This window comes from Alexandromys fortis, unplaced genomic scaffold (assembly GCF_014885135.2).
Source record: "Alexandromys fortis isolate MF-2015 unplaced genomic scaffold, M_Fortis_MF-2015_v1.1 scaffold_27, whole genome shotgun sequence".
In the NCBI taxonomy this organism is placed as follows: Eukaryota; Metazoa; Chordata; class Mammalia; order Rodentia; family Cricetidae; genus Alexandromys; species Alexandromys fortis.
In genome coordinates, this window is record NW_026067952.1 from 13,659,784 (window position 1) to 13,683,375 (window position 23,592).

At 41.7% G+C, this 23,592-nt stretch overlaps 1 protein-coding gene across 3 annotated transcripts in view; it reads right to left on the bottom strand.

Annotated features, from left to right (window-relative positions):
• Positions 1-23,506, bottom strand: part of Asxl1 (ASXL transcriptional regulator 1) — an 84,328-nt gene extending 60,822 nt beyond the window's left edge. The window contains exons 1-4 of one of the 3 annotated variants that reach the window (XM_050150806.1): positions 19,581-23,506; positions 6,050-6,132; positions 3,842-3,844; positions 1,570-1,678 (exon numbers count right to left, since the gene is read on the bottom strand). In XM_050150806.1, coding sequence (XP_050006763.1) covers positions 1,570-1,678; positions 3,842-3,844; positions 6,050-6,132; positions 19,581-19,637 — 252 coding nt within the window. In that variant the 5' untranslated portion in view covers positions 19,638-23,506. Of the gene's footprint in view, positions 1-1,569; positions 1,679-3,841; positions 3,845-6,049; positions 6,133-9,438; positions 9,548-11,710; positions 11,855-19,580 lie in introns of those variants that run through there. The other 2 variants (XM_050150802.1, XM_050150801.1) reach the window with 2 other exon arrangements.
• Between the last annotated feature and the right edge of the window lie 86 nt (positions 23,507-23,592).

A 23,592-nucleotide genomic window follows, 5' to 3' on the forward strand; every position in this document is an offset into this window, starting at 1 on the left:
CATGTACACAAACCTACTGAAATAACAAGTTATATAATTTGTATTTATTCAGATTATTTAAAATTTTTTAATTATTTTCTTATCAAGTAAACAAAATTCATAGGAAGAAAGTGCACGTGTATACATTTTAAAATACATTACGGAGCACTAAAAGGATCAGCAATTCTTAGTGTCCCTATAGTTACCAAGTCATCTTATATCTAAATAAGATCACTCAACTTAGTCCTACTAAAATAAAATTGCCCTGCTTTCCGCTTTTGTAAATAAAATAAGCACTTGTTTAATGGTTGAAAATGGGTGTCAGAGATGGCTCAGAACTTAAGAGCACCTGTAGCTTTCGCAGGGACAGGGATTTGGTTCCCAGCACCCATATGGCAACTGACAACAATCTGTATCTAATTCCAGTTCCAGTGCCCTCTTCTCATCTCTGCAGCATCAGACAGCACACTTGCACGTAAGAGTAAACCTTGCAAGGCATGGTGAGCCACACCTTTAATCTCAGCACTTGGGAGACAGAGACAGGTGGGGGCTACATAAGGAGCCCCTGTTTCAAACTAAAATAAACAAACATTCGGAAAATAGCCTCCTCAATTTGTTTGTGCATAGTCCAAAGTTGTTTTCCTGCTACTATGTTAACTGAACAGTTATGACAGAGCCACTATGTCAACAAAATCTAAGTTATCTATCTACATGTTTTCAGACTGTGATCTAAATGATTGCCAAATATATCAGAAATGACAGAAAAATAATTGCTTACTCCTTTTCAGCCCAATTTATTTAAGGTTTATTATGAACTTCTTTGTAATTATTAAATACTGATATTCACATTGTGGTTACTTTCCATAGAGTAGGTATTACATTAGTTGCCCAGTAATTTATCCCTCACAATAGTATTACAAACAAGATCTTCACTAAGGCACATTAGCAATTACCACTACATACACTCATCTTTCAATTGCATATAACCTACTAAGGTATAGAGAAGCAAAGCTGAACACAAAAATAAAAATTGATGTAACTTCACTCCTAATAGTCTATTCACACCACAGCATCCCAGAGAACCATTAAGGACAAAAGCAGCAGTGTTATTAGGATTGCGTACTAGGAAAGACAATCCATCAGCACCAAACCTACCAGGTTTTTTTTATGCACATTAAAAATTTTGAGAACCGGCCAGGTTGTGGTGGTGCATGCCTTTAATCCCAGCACTCGTTAAGCAGAAGAAGGTGTCTCTCTGTGAGTAAGAGGTCAGCCAGGTCTACAGAGCTAGTTCCAGGACAGCCAAGGCTACACAAAGAAACCCTGCCTCAAAACAACAACAAAAACCAAATAAACAAACAAATAAAATAAAGTAGAAATGTTGTGAAATGGGAAGAAAGAATCAGGTGCTAAAGTCAGGCAGAGTGGTGCACAACTTAAATCCTAGCACTTGTGAGGCAGAGGCAGGAGTTCGAGGCCAGCCTAGTCAGTCTATAGAACAAGCTCCGGACAGCCAAGGCTACCCAGACAAACACTGCTTCAAACAACAAAAAAACATTTTGAGAATTTTGTACCAAAAGATCATTTTACCTTGAGTGTGAAAAGGCTAATTCGGCCAGGCAATTTATAAAATAGTCCTTCTCCTCCTCTTGAGTTGGAATGTAGCATGGCATTGAGGCACGCGAGAGGGGATGTCCCACTGAAAACATGAAAAGATGAAAATGGGCCACAAAAATCAGTTTCTACTTATCAAACACCCAGCTCTAGTTCACTTTCAAACCAAAAAACAAAGCAAGCAATGCAGGAGCAACGATGCTATTACGAAAGCAGAAGATAAGTAACTAAAGTCGAGAGAAATCCCATCAGAGCGTCTAGGCTGTAGTGCGTGGTAATTTAGAGTGCATACCAACACGTCTTTAGTGTTTCCTGACAATACAAACTGAATTCTCAAGAAATTTAGGGAGTTCAGCAGTTAAGCTTACTACAAGCCAGGCCTGGTAGCACACACCTTTAATTCTAGCACTCAGGCAGGAGCAAGTGAATCTCTGAGTTTGAGGCCAGCCTGATCTTACAGAGTAAAAAAAACTGTTCCTGTCTTGATGAAAAAGAAAAAAGAAAAAGAAAAATGAATAGGCTTGCTGCTTTTGAAGAGGACTAGAGTTCAGTTCTTGGTACCCATGCTGGATGTCTCATAACAGTTAACACTTAGGTATATGGGCTCCCATACCCTCTTCTGGCCTCCAAGGGGTACTCAAATACACACAGCTTCCGAGTGTACCTATATATACATGCCATACACACATGCATATTCACAAATTAAAAATGAAAAATGTCCAAGCTGTATGTTAACAAATTTTAAATGCACTATCTTGACCAGGTATGCTGGCTTGTTCTTGTGACCTCGGCACTCAGGAAGCTGAGAAAGGATGCCTACCACCAAGCCACAGTCAGTCACAGGCCACTCTAGTTATATTATGAGAATCTACTCAAAAACAGAAACAAATACACCTTAATAAAATTTTACTATTATAAACAAGTATTTTCAGCTAGGCGTAGTAGTGCATGTATTTACTTCCAGCACATGAGAAGCAAAGGCAGGTGATCTCTGGGAGCTTGAGGTCAGCCTGGTCTATCTAGCAGAGCTCCAAGGCAGCTAGAGCTACATAATGGAACCCCATATCAACTAAAAAAAGACAGTATTTTGGTTATTGGGACCAGAGAGATGGCTCAGCAGTTCACTATACTTGCTTTCTCTTGCAGAGGACTAGGCTCAGTTTCCAGCACCCTTATCAGGCAGCAGCTCACAGCAGTTGTCAGTAACTCCAGTTCTAGGAGAGCTGACACTTTTTTCTGGCCTCCATGAATACACACACACACACACACACACACCAACAAAAAACAAGATTTGGTCAGAGAGATGGCTCATCAGGTAAAGGCTCCTGACACCAAGTCTAAAGACCTCAGTTTTATTCCTAGGACCTATATGGTAGAAGACCTGAACCAACTCCTATAAGTTGTCCTTTTACCTCTACATCCCCTTCTCCAATAGTATCTAAAGTAAAATGTAATAAACATTTTGAATAAAAACCACATTTCCCAGTATCTACACCGAGCTGTATGAAAATAACAGACTCAATGGCACTGTATCCCCGTAATAAGCTCCCACTTTATTGTTGCACTTGAATATTTTCTAATAAAAACACACAAAAATGTTTTCTTTGTTGTAAAAGGGAATGAATGAGTCTTATCTACAGACTTCATTTGCAAAGAAAAAGGCCATCAAAAGGATTTAGTAAGTAATATCTGAACATCTAACTAGATAGTATATTAAGTTCCATGGTCCCTGCTACAACAGTAAGTTATAAAATAACTTCATGAGACAGAGGATACTTACTGAATAACAGAAAAAGGTGTCAAAAATAGACAAGTGCCTATTATCATTAAATTTGTCACTAGAATGTTAATACTAGGATTCACCCGTGCATGTTTTCTTCCCTCTCCTCGGTATGTTTAAAAATAAAAGGTATCTTAAGCCCCTATTTTTCAAAACTAGCAGCCCTAATTTACATAGTGTTAAAAATAAATTGAGTGTAAAAAAGACATTTAAAAAACAATTATTCTGCTTTGAAACACACTGGATGCTAAAAATAACTAGACAACAAAAAAGTCACTAAAAGCGAGCTGGTGTAGAATCTAGATCATCAAATGGCTGTGCTAGCATCTCCTACAAAGGGGCATAACACATTGGCAAGTCCTTCTGTGACTCCTACACACAACATCTATCTACAATGACAGAACTTTTCCCTCATCCTGAATGCTACAATTCCTAGAACAAAAAAGCAGAAACAAGGGAATAATTTACCTTCTACAGGCGTAGTAATCCAACGGCAGGGCAGACATCAGCATGATGGGAAATGGCCCAAGAAAAAAAATAAAGCACAATTATCACACTGCAAAGTGCATAGGTACAAGGTCAAAAAGATGGGCTACAGGCAACTCTAAGCATCCCTCCCCATAAAACATTAAAGAATATGTGACCTGAGTAATGAGAAACAACTTTCATCATTTCAAGTGACTACAATGTCCTTAGTCACATAATATACTAACGCTTAGGGCTGGGGAGAAAAACTCATTCAATAAAGTACTTGACAGGGGCTGGAGAGATGGCTCAGTGGTTAAGAGCATTGCCTGCTCTTCCAAAGATAGTGAGTTCAATTCCCGGCAACCACATGGTGGCTCACAATCATCTGTAACGAGGTCTGGTGCCCTCTTCTAGTCTGCAAACACACACAGAATATTGTATACAAAATAAATAAATATTTTTTTAAAAAGTACTTGACAAACAAGCACTTAGACCATACTTCATACCCCAAACCCCACCTGATTTAAAAAAAAAAATGCAAGTGTGGTGTCCAGGGGCTTGTGATTCCACTGCTGGGGAAACAGATACAGGCTTGGTAACAAATCAGCACAGCCTAATTTGCAAGCGTAGGTCCCAGTTAAAGACCCCTTTTCACAAAAAACAAGGCAGAATGTCATCCAAGGTTGTCCTCTGGTACACACACGTACACATACACAAACCCAGGCATCTGCTCATACATAAACATGTATGCAATATCCCCCATTGTCAAAAATGCTGTTTGTTCCGAATTCCAAAAAGGAACTGTTGTTATACACACTCCTCTTTCCTTACTTAAATAAAAAAGAAAATGGCTGGACAGCTGGAGTGATGGCTCAGTGGTTAATAGCACTGGCTGCTCTTCCAGAGGACCTAGGTTCAATCTCCAGCACACACATGACAGCTCACAACTGCATGTAACTCCAGTTCCAGCAGTTCCAATGCCCTCTTCTGGCCTCCATGGGCACTATATGAATACAATGTACAGACATACACTCTGGTAAAACAAACAAAACAAATACAAGGAATTTTTTTTTTTTTTTAATTTAAGCAGTGGTGGCACACATTAATCCCAGCACTTGGAAGTAGAGGCAAAAAAATCTCTTGAGTCTGAGGGCAGCCTGGTCTAAAGATGAGTTCCAGGACTCTGATACACAGAAAAACCCTGTCTGGGATAGGGAGGGGGATACTAAAAGAAGGGGTTCATATAAATGGTGAGAAGAGAGGAGAATCAAAGACAACCCCCAGTTTTTACGCCTCCAGTTACTTCTGTGTTTCTTACTTGTTTCCTCTCCAGGAAAACATTATAACAAATTCAAGGTTACTAGTTAGCACATTTTAAAAAATAATTATTTTATGTTCATTGATGTTCTCCTGCATGTATGTCTGCAGTGAGGGTGTCAGATCTTGGAGTTACATATAGTTGTGAGCTGCCATGTGGGTACTGGGATTTGAACCCAGGTCCTCTAGAAGAGCACTCAGTACTCTACGGAGTCATCACTCCAGCCCCCTCATTAGTAAGTACATCTGTATCAGGAAAGACTAGACCAGCTACTTGTGGGTGGCATGTGTCTCTAATCCCAGCACTTGAGAGGTGGAAACATGAGGATCAGCATTCAAGGCAAGCCTCAGCAGGCCAGTAAGTTAGAAACCACCTATAAGAGACTGTCTCAAAAAACAAGAAAGAATGACTAAGTCTTTGAGTACCCAGAGGGTTTTTATGCCACTGAGACCATCTTTCTTGACTCCAAAAGGAAAAGACATTTGTGGTGTGGCAAAGAAAAGCATAGAGAAAAGAGCATATATGGGCTTGCTCCTTCTCTATTACTAAATAATATTGTAAAATAATAGTGTATGAGAAGCCAGGATGGTGAGAACTTCTAAAAAAAAAGAGAGAGAAGTGTGCTAGAAAATTTATCTGATTCTATTGAAGAAAGATAAGAACCTTACTCTAGCTGAAGGTCAAGACCTAGGTGAAGTCTTGTGAAAGACACTGTATTTCTGATGAAAATAAATGGATGTTCTCCTATCCCACTCCCACCCTCCACTCGGGATACACAACACTACCATCAGATACAGAATCAAGGATAGACCAACAGGTGGACTTACTGCTGCATATCACAGACACATGTCTTGTGAAGCCCTCACTTAAGCAACAAGAGCAATACAAACCTCATTTCCTTCAGTCCTTCTGCCTCTATGACCTGCAGAATCTGTTTTGGTGTCATTGGAGCATCCGAGTAGTTTTCTAACACCTGAAGAAACATAAACGTCCTGACTTCAGTGTGAAAAGGTCCATTATATTCATCAGTCTGCACGAGGTTGGTAGTACTGCTCTGCAGAGCTCTCAGGGACAGATAAGATTACCACAATCAAAATGACTTTGGTGTTGGGGTGTGGCTCAGTGGCTTGGCATTAAAACAATTACTTCAGAAATTACATTCTTATCAGTATATTGAAAATTAAATGCAATTAGATAAAACATTCAAATCTAAATTCTAAGGATAGCTATTTTAACATCTATGTGTAATAAATAATATGCAAAATCTTAGTAGCAGCTCCAGGAACTGCAGGAGCTAATATTGTTAAAACACAAAATATAGACCAGGTGTGGAGGTATACTCCTTTAGTCCCAGCATGCAATCTCTTGTGAGGCCTATCTCAAAAGATAAAAACAACCAACAACAAAAAAAAATATTGCTGCAAAGTATATGTTAAAATGAAAATTCATTCAAATTTTCTTTCCCAAGGAACTTTCAGGCCAAGAGTGGTGGCACATGCCTTTAATCCCAGGAAAAGCAGACTGATGTCTGTGGGTTCAAGGCCAGCCTGGTCTTGAACTCAAGACCAGCCAAGCTACATAATGACACTGTGTCTTAGAAAAAAGTTCTGACTAATACCCATATGGGTGTGTGTGTATATATACAGGTTTTTTTTTTTTTTTTTGGTTCTGGATACAGTCTCACTATGCAGTCCAAGCTGGNAAAAAAAAAAAAGCAAAAACAAATAAATAGGGGAAAAAAGCAATTATTTATTAGAACATGTCAAAAAGGATGTCTTGTTTTTGCACACATGTGTCTGTGGAGAGCAAACCAAGGACCTTCCGTGTCATACCTCTAAAGTATAGTCAGGGGGAGCTCTATCTTAACAACAAAAGGAAGCCAGGCATGGTAGCTCTCCTGTGTAATTCCAGCACTTAAGAAGCAGCTGACACAGGCGTGTCTCCACAAGCTCAAGGCAGGCCTGGGCTTCATAGAGACCCAGTCCTTAGAAAATAGCCCACAAGACTTCTCACTGGGTAAAGACTTGCCAGAAGCCTGGCAACCCGACTCTATAAATCTGTCTGAGCTCCACACGTGTGCTGTACAGAAGTATAAGCCTTTAATCCTGGCAGAGATAAGTAGATCTCTAATAGTTTAGGACCAGCCTGGTCTATATATCAAGTTCCAGTTCATCAGGAACTACACAGTAATAAACAAACAGAGAGCTGACAGTGTGGCTCATAGAATTCTTATTTAGCCTACACAAGAAATGGGGGGGGGGGGGGAATAAAACAACAAAAAAAGAAAAAATAGTCAAGGGACAGAATAGGGGGAAAAATTTTAAGTAAAACAAAGCAGTACATGACTGTAACCCTACCATTCAGGAAGTAAAGACAGGACTGGCATAGGCTACAAATCTATATGCTTTCTCAAAAATAAAACAAAAGCTATACAAACAAAAAAGTCAAAATTACTAGTAATAAATATTTAGAAAACAGAACAAAATACTAAACATGGAAAATTTCCAGTTGGGTACATATAGTTCAGTGGTAGGGCTTACCTACCATGTTATAGGTCTTGGGATCAATTATCAGCCTCATAAAACTAACAAACCAGAAAGTTGCCTGGTTACTCAGGAAACTAAACAAAGAGGATCTCTTGAATAAGGATCATTGGAGCCTCTTAGCTTAGGGCTTAGCAGAAAGCAAACTCCTGCATCAACAAATATTTCATGTACACAAACCTACTGAAATAACAAGTTATATAATTTGTATTTATTCAGATTATTTAAAATTTTTTAATTATTTTCTTATCAAGTAAACAAAATTCATAGGAAGAAAGTGCACGTGTATACATTTTAAAATACATTACGGAGCACTAAAAGGATCAGCAATTCTTAGTGTCCCTATAGTTACCAAGTCATCTTATATCTAAATAAGATCACTCAACTTAGTCCTACTAAAATAAAATTGCCCTGCTTTCCGCTTTTGTAAATAAAATAAGCACTTGTTTAATGGTTGAAAATGGGTGTCAGAGATGGCTCAGAACTTAAGAGCACCTGTAGCTTTCGCAGGGACAGGGATTTGGTTCCCAGCACCCATATGGCAACTGACAACAATCTGTATCTAATTCCAGTTCCAGTGCCCTCTTCTCATCTCTGCAGCATCAGACAGCACACTTGCACGTAAGAGTAAACCTTGCAAGGCATGGTGAGCCACACCTTTAATCTCAGCACTTGGGAGACAGAGACAGGTGGGGGCTACATAAGGAGCCCCTGTTTCAAACTAAAATAAACAAACATTCGGAAAATAGCCTCCTCAATTTGTTTGTGCATAGTCCAAAGTTGTTTTCCTGCTACTATGTTAACTGAACAGTTATGACAGAGCCACTATGTCAACAAAATCTAAGTTATCTATCTACATGTTTTCAGACTGTGATCTAAATGATTGCCAAATATATCAGAAATGACAGAAAAATAATTGCTTACTCCTTTTCAGCCCAATTTATTTAAGGTTTATTATGAACTTCTTTGTAATTATTAAATACTGATATTCACATTGTGGTTACTTTCCATAGAGTAGGTATTACATTAGTTGCCCAGTAATTTATCCCTCACAATAGTATTACAAACAAGATCTTCACTAAGGCACATTAGCAATTACCACTACATACACTCATCTTTCAATTGCATATAACCTACTAAGGTATAGAGAAGCAAAGCTGAACACAAAAATAAAAATTGATGTAACTTCACTCCTAATAGTCTATTCACACCACAGCATCCCAGAGAACCATTAAGGACAAAAGCAGCAGTGTTATTAGGATTGCGTACTAGGAAAGACAATCCATCAGCACCAAACCTACCAGGTTTTTTTTATGCACATTAAAAATTTTGAGAACCGGCCAGGTTGTGGTGGTGCATGCCTTTAATCCCAGCACTCGTTAAGCAGAAGAAGGTGTCTCTCTGTGAGTAAGAGGTCAGCCAGGTCTACAGAGCTAGTTCCAGGACAGCCAAGGCTACACAAAGAAACCCTGCCTCAAAACAACAACAAAAACCAAATAAACAAACAAATAAAATAAAGTAGAAATGTTGTGAAATGGGAAGAAAGAATCAGGTGCTAAAGTCAGGCAGAGTGGTGCACAACTTAAATCCTAGCACTTGTGAGGCAGAGGCAGGAGTTCGAGGCCAGCCTAGTCAGTCTATAGAACAAGCTCCGGACAGCCAAGGCTACCCAGACAAACACTGCTTCAAACAACAAAAAAACATTTTGAGAATTTTGTACCAAAAGATCATTTTACCTTGAGTGTGAAAAGGCTAATTCGGCCAGGCAATTTATAAAATAGTCCTTCTCCTCCTCTTGAGTTGGAATGTAGCATGGCATTGAGGCACGCGAGAGGGGATGTCCCACTGAAAACATGAAAAGATGAAAATGGGCCACAAAAATCAGTTTCTACTTATCAAACACCCAGCTCTAGTTCACTTTCAAACCAAAAAACAAAGCAAGCAATGCAGGAGCAACGATGCTATTACGAAAGCAGAAGATAAGTAACTAAAGTCGAGAGAAATCCCATCAGAGCGTCTAGGCTGTAGTGCGTGGTAATTTAGAGTGCATACCAACACGTCTTTAGTGTTTCCTGACAATACAAACTGAATTCTCAAGAAATTTAGGGAGTTCAGCAGTTAAGCTTACTACAAGCCAGGCCTGGTAGCACACACCTTTAATTCTAGCACTCAGGCAGGAGCAAGTGAATCTCTGAGTTTGAGGCCAGCCTGATCTTACAGAGTAAAAAAAACTGTTCCTGTCTTGATGAAAAAGAAAAAAGAAAAAGAAAAATGAATAGGCTTGCTGCTTTTGAAGAGGACTAGAGTTCAGTTCTTGGTACCCATGCTGGATGTCTCATAACAGTTAACACTTAGGTATATGGGCTCCCATACCCTCTTCTGGCCTCCAAGGGGTACTCAAATACACACAGCTTCCGAGTGTACCTATATATACATGCCATACACACATGCATATTCACAAATTAAAAATGAAAAATGTCCAAGCTGTATGTTAACAAATTTTAAATGCACTATCTTGACCAGGTATGCTGGCTTGTTCTTGTGACCTCGGCACTCAGGAAGCTGAGAAAGGATGCCTACCACCAAGCCACAGTCAGTCACAGGCCACTCTAGTTATATTATGAGAATCTACTCAAAAACAGAAACAAATACACCTTAATAAAATTTTACTATTATAAACAAGTATTTTCAGCTAGGCGTAGTAGTGCATGTATTTACTTCCAGCACATGAGAAGCAAAGGCAGGTGATCTCTGGGAGCTTGAGGTCAGCCTGGTCTATCTAGCAGAGCTCCAAGGCAGCTAGAGCTACATAATGGAACCCCATATCAACTAAAAAAAGACAGTATTTTGGTTATTGGGACCAGAGAGATGGCTCAGCAGTTCACTATACTTGCTTTCTCTTGCAGAGGACTAGGCTCAGTTTCCAGCACCCTTATCAGGCAGCAGCTCACAGCAGTTGTCAGTAACTCCAGTTCTAGGAGAGCTGACACTTTTTTCTGGCCTCCATGAATACACACACACACACACACACACACCAACAAAAAACAAGATTTGGTCAGAGAGATGGCTCATCAGGTAAAGGCTCCTGACACCAAGTCTAAAGACCTCAGTTTTATTCCTAGGACCTATATGGTAGAAGACCTGAACCAACTCCTATAAGTTGTCCTTTTACCTCTACATCCCCTTCTCCAATAGTATCTAAAGTAAAATGTAATAAACATTTTGAATAAAAACCACATTTCCCAGTATCTACACCGAGCTGTATGAAAATAACAGACTCAATGGCACTGTATCCCCGTAATAAGCTCCCACTTTATTGTTGCACTTGAATATTTTCTAATAAAAACACACAAAAATGTTTTCTTTGTTGTAAAAGGGAATGAATGAGTCTTATCTACAGACTTCATTTGCAAAGAAAAAGGCCATCAAAAGGATTTAGTAAGTAATATCTGAACATCTAACTAGATAGTATATTAAGTTCCATGGTCCCTGCTACAACAGTAAGTTATAAAATAACTTCATGAGACAGAGGATACTTACTGAATAACAGAAAAAGGTGTCAAAAATAGACAAGTGCCTATTATCATTAAATTTGTCACTAGAATGTTAATACTAGGATTCACCCGTGCATGTTTTCTTCCCTCTCCTCGGTATGTTTAAAAATAAAAGGTATCTTAAGCCCCTATTTTTCAAAACTAGCAGCCCTAATTTACATAGTGTTAAAAATAAATTGAGTGTAAAAAAGACATTTAAAAAACAATTATTCTGCTTTGAAACACACTGGATGCTAAAAATAACTAGACAACAAAAAAGTCACTAAAAGCGAGCTGGTGTAGAATCTAGATCATCAAATGGCTGTGCTAGCATCTCCTACAAAGGGGCATAACACATTGGCAAGTCCTTCTGTGACTCCTACACACAACATCTATCTACAATGACAGAACTTTTCCCTCATCCTGAATGCTACAATTCCTAGAACAAAAAAGCAGAAACAAGGGAATAATTTACCTTCTACAGGCGTAGTAATCCAACGGCAGGGCAGACATCAGCATGATGGGAAATGGCCCAAGAAAAAAAATAAAGCACAATTATCACACTGCAAAGTGCATAGGTACAAGGTCAAAAAGATGGGCTACAGGCAACTCTAAGCATCCCTCCCCATAAAACATTAAAGAATATGTGACCTGAGTAATGAGAAACAACTTTCATCATTTCAAGTGACTACAATGTCCTTAGTCACATAATATACTAACGCTTAGGGCTGGGGAGAAAAACTCATTCAATAAAGTACTTGACAGGGGCTGGAGAGATGGCTCAGTGGTTAAGAGCATTGCCTGCTCTTCCAAAGATAGTGAGTTCAATTCCCGGCAACCACATGGTGGCTCACAATCATCTGTAACGAGGTCTGGTGCCCTCTTCTAGTCTGCAAACACACACAGAATATTGTATACAAAATAAATAAATATTTTTTTAAAAAGTACTTGACAAACAAGCACTTAGACCATACTTCATACCCCAAACCCCACCTGATTTAAAAAAAAAAATGCAAGTGTGGTGTCCAGGGGCTTGTGATTCCACTGCTGGGGAAACAGATACAGGCTTGGTAACAAATCAGCACAGCCTAATTTGCAAGCGTAGGTCCCAGTTAAAGACCCCTTTTCACAAAAAACAAGGCAGAATGTCATCCAAGGTTGTCCTCTGGTACACACACGTACACATACACAAACCCAGGCATCTGCTCATACATAAACATGTATGCAATATCCCCCATTGTCAAAAATGCTGTTTGTTCCGAATTCCAAAAAGGAACTGTTGTTATACACACTCCTCTTTCCTTACTTAAATAAAAAAGAAAATGGCTGGACAGCTGGAGTGATGGCTCAGTGGTTAATAGCACTGGCTGCTCTTCCAGAGGACCTAGGTTCAATCTCCAGCACACACATGACAGCTCACAACTGCATGTAACTCCAGTTCCAGCAGTTCCAATGCCCTCTTCTGGCCTCCATGGGCACTATATGAATACAATGTACAGACATACACTCTGGTAAAACAAACAAAACAAATACAAGGAATTTTTTTTTTTTTTTAATTTAAGCAGTGGTGGCACACATTAATCCCAGCACTTGGAAGTAGAGGCAAAAAAATCTCTTGAGTCTGAGGGCAGCCTGGTCTAAAGATGAGTTCCAGGACTCTGATACACAGAAAAACCCTGTCTGGGATAGGGAGGGGGATACTAAAAGAAGGGGTTCATATAAATGGTGAGAAGAGAGGAGAATCAAAGACAACCCCCAGTTTTTACGCCTCCAGTTACTTCTGTGTTTCTTACTTGTTTCCTCTCCAGGAAAACATTATAACAAATTCAAGGTTACTAGTTAGCACATTTTAAAAAATAATTATTTTATGTTCATTGATGTTCTCCTGCATGTATGTCTGCAGTGAGGGTGTCAGATCTTGGAGTTACATATAGTTGTGAGCTGCCATGTGGGTACTGGGATTTGAACCCAGGTCCTCTAGAAGAGCACTCAGTACTCTACGGAGTCATCACTCCAGCCCCCTCATTAGTAAGTACATCTGTATCAGGAAAGACTAGACCAGCTACTTGTGGGTGGCATGTGTCTCTAATCCCAGCACTTGAGAGGTGGAAACATGAGGATCAGCATTCAAGGCAAGCCTCAGCAGGCCAGTAAGTTAGAAACCACCTATAAGAGACTGTCTCAAAAAACAAGAAAGAATGACTAAGTCTTTGAGTACCCAGAGGGTTTTTATGCCACTGAGACCATCTTTCTTGACTCCAAAAGGAAAAGACATTTGTGGTGTGGCAAAGAAAAGCATAGAGAAAAGAGCATATATGGGCTTGCTCCTTCTCTATTACTAAATAATATTGTAAAATAATAGTGTATGAGAAGCCAGGATGGTGAGAACTTCTAAAAAAAAAGAGAGAGAAGTGTGCTAGAAAATTTATCTGATTCTATTGAAGAAAGATAAGAACCTTACTCTAGCTGAAGGTCAAGACCTAGGTGAAGTCTTGTGAAAGACACTGTATTTCTGATGAAAATAAATGGATGTTCTCCTATCCCACTCCCACCCTCCACTCGGGATACACAACACTACCATCAGATACAGAATCAAGGATAGACCAACAGGTGGACTTACTGCTGCATATCACAGACACATGTCTTGTGAAGCCCTCACTTAAGCAACAAGAGCAATACAAACCTCATTTCCTTCAGTCCTTCTGCCTCTATGACCTGCAGAATCTGTTTTGGTGTCATTGGAGCATCCGAGTAGTTTTCTAACACCTGAAGAAACATAAACGTCCTGACTTCAGTGTGAAAAGGTCCATTATATTCATCAGTCTGCACGAGGTTGGTAGTACTGCTCTGCAGAGCTCTCAGGGACAGATAAGATTACCACAATCAAAATGACTTTGGTGTTGGGGTGTGGCTCAGTGGCTTGGCATTAAAACAATTACTTCAGAAATTACATTCTTATCAGTATATTGAAAATTAAATGCAATTAGATAAAACATTCAAATCTAAATTCTAAGGATAGCTATTTTAACATCTATGTGTAATAAATAATATGCAAAATCTTAGTAGCAGCTCCAGGAACTGCAGGAGCTAATATTGTTAAAACACAAAATATAGACCAGGTGTGGAGGTATACTCCTTTAGTCCCAGCATGCAATCTCTTGTGAGGCCTATCTCAAAAGATAAAAACAACCAACAACAAAAAAAAATATTGCTGCAAAGTATATGTTAAAATGAAAATTCATTCAAATTTTCTTTCCCAAGGAACTTTCAGGCCAAGAGTGGTGGCACATGCCTTTAATCCCAGGAAAAGCAGACTGATGTCTGTGGGTTCAAGGCCAGCCTGGTCTTGAACTCAAGACCAGCCAAGCTACATAATGACACTGTGTCTTAGAAAAAAGTTCTGACTAATACCCATATGGGTGTGTGTGTATATATACAGGTTTTTTTTTTTTTTTTGGTTCTGGATACAGTCTCACTATGCAGTCCAAGCTGGCGCAAAACTCACTTTGTAGACTAGGCCAGTCAAATTCATAAAGACCCACCTGTCTCTGCTTACCAAGTGTTGGGATTAAAGGTGTACACCCCAACACTGGGCTGAATGTTCAGTTTTGTTCTGAGACAACCTAGGCTAGTTCTGAACTTGCCATGCAGCCAAGGATGACCTGAAGTCTTGATCCCATTGTCTCTACCTCCCAAGGGCTGGGATTACAAGAATATGCCATGTTCGTCTTCAGTTCTTTTCCATTACACTATGAAATTCTGGGGTTGACTGCCACAGTACATTTTGGCACTTGACTACATGACACTATGGTTCTAGGTGACATATAACAAAACTGTAAGGAACCTAATGTCCTATTTGTGTTAGTTCATCTGTAACTAAGTCAGCACTTCCTCAGCAACTACAGTTCTCACTCTAAGAAGCTGAGCTGTTTCAGAAATGTTCCTCTTCTAAGGAAGGAAAAGAAAGGCATCATCTTACTTTCTACACCTGTGCAGCTGCTTCAGGCACTCAAGCTAAGAAGTGTAACACCCAAGCTCTACCTACCTTCATTTAAAAAAAAAAAAAGGACAAGCAGGAAGTTCCAAAGGAATGCCACAGAAAACCTTGTCATTAAAGGAAATCAAGGTTTGGAGAAGTGAGCACTAAAACAAAACTTCTACTCTTCCCCCTTAGCCTCTCTAATTTTTACACTGCTCCTGGATAATGTGTCAATTACTAACACTTATTCTAATGCTGAGAAATCTGATCCTATCTACCTCTAGTCCTGACTTTCTCCCAAGCTTCAGACTCGAGTAGCTCTGTCTAAAAGGTCTAGCTATCCATTCTTGATTACCTCAGCCCGCCCTTTCTCCCTATATTCCCTACCTTGGTTGGCACTCAAATCACCTAATTCAGCAACACATGTGGCACCCTTTACTCTCATCTACCTGGTTCAAGACCACAGCCAATGACACAACTTAACAGCCTAGCCTCTTCCATATATACATGGTAAGGCCCTGTTTTCCTAAAATCCACCCCTACTTGTGGTTGTCCCTCATTTAAAACCACAGGGAACACCTGCTTTGTGCCAGGCCAAATTCTAGGGATCTTGAGCCCACCTTCATCATGGTTCTATTTAAATCTATTTAAACTCTGCCTGTCTCTCCACCTGCAGAAGAAGGTAAGTTTCCAGAGCCCACCCTGCCTTCCACTAAAGCACAGGCTTTAGAATCAGATAGGCCAAGATTTAAATTCTACTCTCTAACCTAAAGCAAGTACCTAGGCAATCTGGGCCAAAGGTCCTCTCTCACTCTTCAAGTATTTGGAGATCTTCTCTCAGATTAAAGAGCACTTAAATAGGGACCTGTAGGTGCTCAGAGGCTGGGCACACAAGTCCCCCACAAGACTACCAGACTACCTCTCTAACACTTCCTGCTTCTGCACCAGTGACTATTCTTTGCCCCACCCCAGCTACAGACTTTGCAAATGTTTGTATCCATTCTTTGTTTTCTCTCCTCCCTCAGCCATTCTTCTTTCATCAGATCCTGCAGGAATAGGCTCCTCTGTGATAGGCCTCCCTACCTTACACTGACCCTGCAAGACTCAAGTCAGAAAGTACCTTCCTTTTGGAAGCAGTTCCCAATCTACGCCAGGCAGACTCCAATCTCTTATGGTATTCCCACTGTTCCACAGTACAAGTAATTATCTCCCAAGCCAGGAGACTTCAAAGGGGAAGTGAGAAACTAATCGTATTTATTCCTAAACAAGAGGCAAAAACCAAGATATCCATTTAAATCTATGCATCTCCAGTAACACATACACTTGATCTGATCGAGGATCTGAACACCCATCTCCAGAAAGCTACAAGGTCCTCCTCTTTATAGATTACCCAAGTGGAACAGGCAAGGCTGACTTAACAAACCTACAACAAACCTACATGCTACTAATGTCCAGTTACAAGATACCATCTCTTTGATCCCAGCTGAGCTAGCAATCTTCCCACAAACATTTTTTAGAGAAGTATGACTCTGAAAATAATATCTACCAATTATTTAAACAGTAGCCAGGAAGAGCTTGAGAATCTCAAAACAGAAGAAAATTCTAAAGAGAAGTTACACCTAAAGATACAAAGTATTCACTTTCATTACAATTGCATACACCACTAGCTTTCAGAACACCCCTGCAGTGTTCTAGTCCCAGGCTTTCTCTATAGACGGCACATTTTTTTGTAAGGAAAGAAAAAAGTATCTCTTCTACTTAAAAGGAAAAAAAAGTTTGATGTAAGAATGGTCAGTCATAAATAAGTGTAAGATAGAAATCTATTTAAGAATTGTACTCGACAGGCTCCAAAGCCACAGAGAAACCCTGTCTCAAAAAAAAAAAAAAAAAAAATTGTACTCAATTTTAAGGGAAATCCCCTTGGCTGTTTCTCCCAAATTGTTCCTAACAAGCAGGCAAATTTACCCTTCTCTACTTCAGACAGCTAGAACCACACTAAAAGGCATCTGAGAGAAGAATATCCACTTCTTAAAACAACTGCAAAAAAAAAAAAAAAAAAAAAAAAAAAAAACCTACAGGGATGAATTCTCGGCTTTCCTCCACCAAAACAGCATTTAAAAGATTATCTTCTTGCCAACCTGAGTGAAGCCAAGAGAAACTAGAAACTTCCACCTGACAAATGCATGTGGTCATCACACACACTTTAAATTCAACCTTTAAAAGTAGTTAATAATCCTGTTACAAAATGAATGCGCTGCCATGGCCACTCTCTGCTTGTCAGGTAGCCCTCTGCAGTAGAAGCTAATAAACTCAGTGGGAAGAAGGCTCAAGTCTCCCTCCCACCCCCACAAAGACACAGAAAATTCTAAAACACAAACCACATAAAAGATATACAAGATTGCATACCACATTCCCACAAGTCCTCTTTCAAATGTACAACTACGCCACAAAGAAATTCCTATTCAGAGTACTATTTTTAACCCAAGAGTCAAAGGAGAGAAAGAGAAATAACTTAAGATAATTAAGCTTGAAGGTGAGCTAGTAATAAAATAGAAATAGCAACCTTAACCTTGGAATTCAAACCACCAGTAAATTTAAGAACCTAAAGAGGCTTAAAACAACAGCGGATTCCTAATTGCTAGAACCTTTCATATAATAAAAGCCAAAAAAGCTTTGAGACAAGATTTTTAGTACTGTCAGAACACAACACAGAATTTGAAGGTACTTTCACCTACCTACCTCTAACCTGCAGGGCTCTGGCAAGCAAATTTTCTTTGGGTGCCCAGAGTCAAACACCTGCACAAAACAACTGAGAATTTCAATTAACAGTCAAGGCTCAACAACAACCACCTCCATGGAAAAAAAAAAAAAAACCCACGCCTCATTTCAGCTGTTTCATAGGTTCCTGCAGGCCTTAATTTGTCTCCAGGTGAAGCATCACTGAAGAAATCCTCAAGTCCCAAGATCGTAAAAACTAGCCAAATATTCTAGTTTTGATTGAATCACAGAAGGGGGGGTACCACCACGGGGTTTCAATTTTCATATGCCAAACAAAAAAATAAACCAAACTATACAACCTTATACAAACAAACCCCGTTTCTACTCCCAGAGTAACAAGAGAAGACAGATGACCAGAAACACCAGTGGAAATTCTCTGGTAGTTCAAACAACCTGGCTAAATCAATAACCGGCTTTCAAGAGCCCAAGAAAGACCAGGGTGCACTCTAGATTTTTATCAACCTCCAACACTTTAAGAGGCAGAACTCACTTTTCATTAAAAGAAACCATAAGAAAGGTGAGCTTGACTCCATCATCAAAACTGAATTATAACAATTACATATAAAATACTGGGTGTCAACAGACAAGAAGAATGCACCATAACCTTGCACTGTGGCGCCTGAGGAAGTGACATCTCTGAGAAAAGTATAGCCTATTAGGACTGGCATCAGCAATACTTTATAAGAACATGCCGCAAGTCTTTTGGCTTTGTATTTTAATTTCAAAAGGAAGTGGTCTCACACATTCACAAACCCTCTGGGCAGGCAACTAGCTCAAACTCAAGCAATCTTTTATTTAGGTCTCGCTAAACCCTCTGAGCAGAAGCCTCTGTATGAAAACATATACTCTTTGCCAACTGTATTCAATTCCTCCTGCAAAGTGCCTACCTCTAGAGCAGTCACAGAGCTTCAGTGTGATTTGAATGTCCACAGGCCACCTGCATAATAATCCCTTAAACATCTGGCTAAAGTACTGTTTCTGAGCAGAATCTCGGGTTCAGTGTTTAAAATGAGTTCTTCTAGAAACAGTGTTTTAAACGAAGTCCCCAGGTATACTCCCACCGGGCACTCAAGTTTGAGAACCAAGAACCACTGCTCAGGGGCCAGATTGGTCCTCAGCAATTGCTTCCCGACACACGCCTGGTTTAAATTGTCAACGCTCTAAATGCTTCTCATGTCCTTGAAACCAGGGGCGCGTTCCCACCCCCGCGGTGTCCAGTGACCCACTCCACTGCCCACGAAGTAGTCAGGGAAGCACTTCCGACCCTTCCCGGAAACCTCACTCCCGCAAATGAATAAACTGCGTTTCCCGGGACACCCAGTCGCTGCCGACGTGGGGGAGGGGAGGCCGAAGCCCAGGCGCTCCGAAGGGAGGAGCCGTTCGCCAGCTCGCCCCTCCGCAGGAATTCAGTGGGGTGCGCAGAAAAAGGCGCCACAGCCCGAGGGCCGGGGACGTCCGGCGCTCCACACCCGGGCGGCCCCGCCCCCTGCTGCGGTGGGCAGGGCCTCGCCCCTCCCCCGCCCCGGGAGCCGCGCGGGAGCCCACCCCCCAGACCCCCCGCCGCGGCCCCCCGGGCAGCTCGCCTCACCAGGCGTGCGGCCTCGGCCCACGTGCGCTCCTTCTTCCTCTTCTGTTTGTCCTTCATCCTCCTCCTCCTCCGCGGCGGCGGTGGCGGCGGCAGCTCCACGCGGGACCTCCGGGTGGGGCGGGCTGGGGCGGTGGCGGCGCGGGGCTGGGGCGGAGGCGGCAGCGGCGGGGGGCGCGTGGCGGCGGCGCGTGCGAGGACTCGGGTGCGGCCGGAGAGGGCGGGCGCACCGGGACCGGCTGGTGCGAGACCCGGCGCGAGGGCGGCGATGGGGGAGGGGCGGCGGCTCCACGCGCCCGCGCTGCGTCAGTCGCCCACGGTGGCAGCGGCGGCGGCAGCCCCGCGATGGCTAAGGAATGCGGCGGCTCCGCATAACCACGGGGTCAGAGGTCACGGCTCGGGCCTCCGCTTTCCCGCGCTGCTGGGAAACCGAGACCGGACGAGTGGCGGGCCGGGATGGCGAGACGCAGCTTTCCCTTCGACGCTCCGGTCCGTGAGTCTCTGCCGTGGGTGTGTGTATGTGTGTGTGTGTGTATGTGTGCCCGCGTGTGAGAGAGAGAAGAGTGAGGAGGGGGAGTGTGGGGTTTTTTTTTTTGAACAAAAACAAACCGAAAGGATGGCTGGGATTTGTAGTCCTTACTAGCTCCCCGGCCTCCCCCGCTCCGGAAGAAAATGGCTGCCTGAAGTGCTTGGACCACGTTTCCCGTCGTGCTCCGGGACTCTTGCTTTCCGCCCACTCTCTTCCGTACCCCGCTGCGCTCAGAGCTCGGTAAAGAAGGGGGCGGGAAGTCGGTCAGGAAGGGATGGGGCGGGGTCTCGCGAGGTTCGGGAACTAGCGGAGCCCTGAGGGTTTCTGGGAGGTGTTGCTGGGAAGGGGCGGTGGCTGGATTCCCCCTAGCCGCGTTTAACCCGTTCCATGTTTTTTGGGACTAGGGGCGGGGCGGGTCCAGTGAGGGTGAGGATCCGGAATTGGTAGTCCACCACCCTCCTTCCACGGTGGGCATCCCCCTGAATACAGTTCTCATCTGCACTTCTGGTGGGTGACAAGAAGCAGGACTTTCCCTTTTGGTCCACCCTTAAATGACTCAACTGGCGCATAGTAATAAGCAGAGAGACACTCATATCAGTAAAACGGTTATTTCTTGATTGACTGACCTAGACGGTTGCCCATTTCCTCTTGTACTGTCGGACCGCAATGTATTTGCCGAGGGTGCACCTGCAGTCCACCGCAGAATTGCTGTCAGGTGAATTTGGTAATAAAGACTTAAGGGTCATTTAGATAAAAATGCACGTGTTATTTTAGAGGCAGTACCCTGGGGAGAGATCAGGTCCCTGGTCTACCAAATCTAGATTTAGAATCCTAGCGGTCACTTCCTGACTCCTCTTAACCTCGATTTGATCTGTGTTAGCTTACTGTTGCACAAGATTGATGGGGTACAAATTAGCATGAAGTATCTAGAAGATCGGGGAGAGGATGTGGAGGATCCTGATATTATTAGACTCCTGTAATTTGGCTTCTGGCATAGAATAAATGATAGCTGTTATTACACACTCACAGTGAGCAGTGGAGCCTCTCAGAACCTTGATTGCAAGTGTTAAATGGGATGAGGTTTGGAACACCCAGAACATAAAGTATTTTTTCTCTATGCATTTGATGAATCAATGTCCAGAAACATTTCTACAGTCAGCCTTGAACTGGATTAATGGCCCATTTTTAAAACTAGGAAACGGGATTTTATAGTTTTTGGAAGGTTTCTGTGGGTGAGGAAACACTCTATTCTCTCTGGTGTTAGCACACAGGCTGCCAGGGCTGAGACAGCAGTCACAGAGCAGTGTGACCCCTACCACCTAAGGGGCCAGCAGTACTTAGTTCTGGTCACACTAGGCTCAAATCCAGAAAGCAAACAATCTACAATGAATAGACGATAGGTGAGATTTACATATTTTTACATCCCCCACTTGATTTCATCCCACCAGGGAGTTGAGGAATAACTTCTAAAATTGTTTTATTTCTTTTTATGACATTTTAGGTTTGGTTTGGTTTGGGGACAGGATCTCACTATGTAGTCCTGGCTGTCCTGGAATTCACTATCTAGATCAGGTTGGCCACCTGCCATTGCCTCTGGAGTGCTGGGATTAAAGGTGTATATTGCTATTTTGTTTGGTGGAGGGGGGGCGGTGTTAGTGCTAAGGATTGAACCCAGGGCCTCACACAACCACTGAGCACTCTTTATTGTTATTTTGAAACAAAATCTCACAGTATAAACAGGCTGACCTCAAATAGGCTACTGTTCTCTTGTCTTTGCCTCCCATTAATACATGAGGGATTAAAATACATGCCCAACTATGCCTGGCTTTTAGTTGTTTTATTTACAGTATTTTTTATTTTTTCAATCTGCAACTGAGTCACCTCTGAGAGGATACTGTGACTTATTTCAAACATTTTGAATCACTCATACCTCCAACACATACACACACTTGGATTAAATGAGGAAGAATCACTAAAATGCCTGCTTTGTGTTTTTCTGTGTGGAATTGAGCTCATGCATAGTAGCTGTTATACCACTAAACTACCTCCCGAGCCCTTTTTACCTTTGATTTTCAAGTTCTTATTAAGTCACAAAGGCTGGCTTGCCTCTGCCTCAACCTCCCCAGAATAGCTGGGATTACAGGCCTTTGCCAACAGATCTGACTAAAATATTCATGTTTAGAGTCTGGCTGCTCTGGCCAAAAGTATCCAAACTTTCTTTCATCCATGTATACCACCAAACTAAATTTATTCCATTCAGTAGGAAAAGAGTTTTGCAGGTAAATTTAGGCTGTAAGGAAGATCATTACATGGGTCCTTGAAAGAATGGGTGTTTTGGAGCTATGAAGCAACTCGGCTCACTGTTGCTGACTGACTATGAAGTGGCAGAAAGCAAAGGAGTGTAAGCAGCCTCTGGGCTAAGAAGCCTGCCACAGCAGCAAGGAATAGGGACGATAGTCATTCAGCCCAGCAGAGCACGCTGGCAGTGTAGATGAGCTCAGAAACAAGGGGCACCTTGACTCCAGCCTCGGATTGAAGCAGGGAACCCCTGGAACCCACTCCATATTTGGACTCGCGCCCAGAGAAGTGTGGAACATTTATAAATGTGTGTTTCAAACTATGGTCTGTGTTAATTACAGCCAACGAAGGCTAATGTAGGCGATGCAGCAGCCCCTTCAGGGTATCTCAGCAAGCACTGCCTAGGTCTCACAGATGGATCACACGTGAGAAAATCCACGTGTGAATATTTCAAGATCTCTGCCCTTGTAGAATCAAACTAATGACAGTGTCATCATGAAGCACAAAGAGAAAGTATGTCTGGAGGACCACTGGGAATGGGTGAGGCGGCTCGTGTCTAATTTCATCACTGGGGAGGTGAAAGCAGAAGGATTTTGAGTTCAAAGCTAGCCTAGGCTATGATGAGTTTGAAGCCAATCTAGGATATACAGTGAGACTCGATAACAACAAAAAGAGAAACATGTTTGAAAGTAAGCTTTGGTTATTAATCCTTAAGCTGTTTTGATTTGTTTTTTCAGTTAACAAGAATCAACATGTTTTCTTGCCAGAAGCAACAAACACATACATGTTCTTTTTTAGTGTGTTTTTATGTTGTTTTTATCACAGTGCTTTTATTACAGGCTGCCTTTGAAAGTAACACAGGTGCTATGGACTGAGTAAAATAAACAGAACTGCTATTCAACCCTGCCCAGTCTGGGGATGTCATTGTTTTCATTTATGGACAAAGCACACAAAAGCACATAGTATCCCTGATCCTCAATGTGATATGTTAATACTAGTTCTGGTGCTGTAGAGATGGCTCAGTGGTTAAGAGCACTAAGTGTTCTTACAGAGGTCCTGAGTTCAGTTCCCAACACCCACATGGTGGCTCACAATTAACTATCTCACATGTGTAATGTACAGATTATATATATATATATATATATATATATACACACACACACACACACACAGAGCACCAATACATAA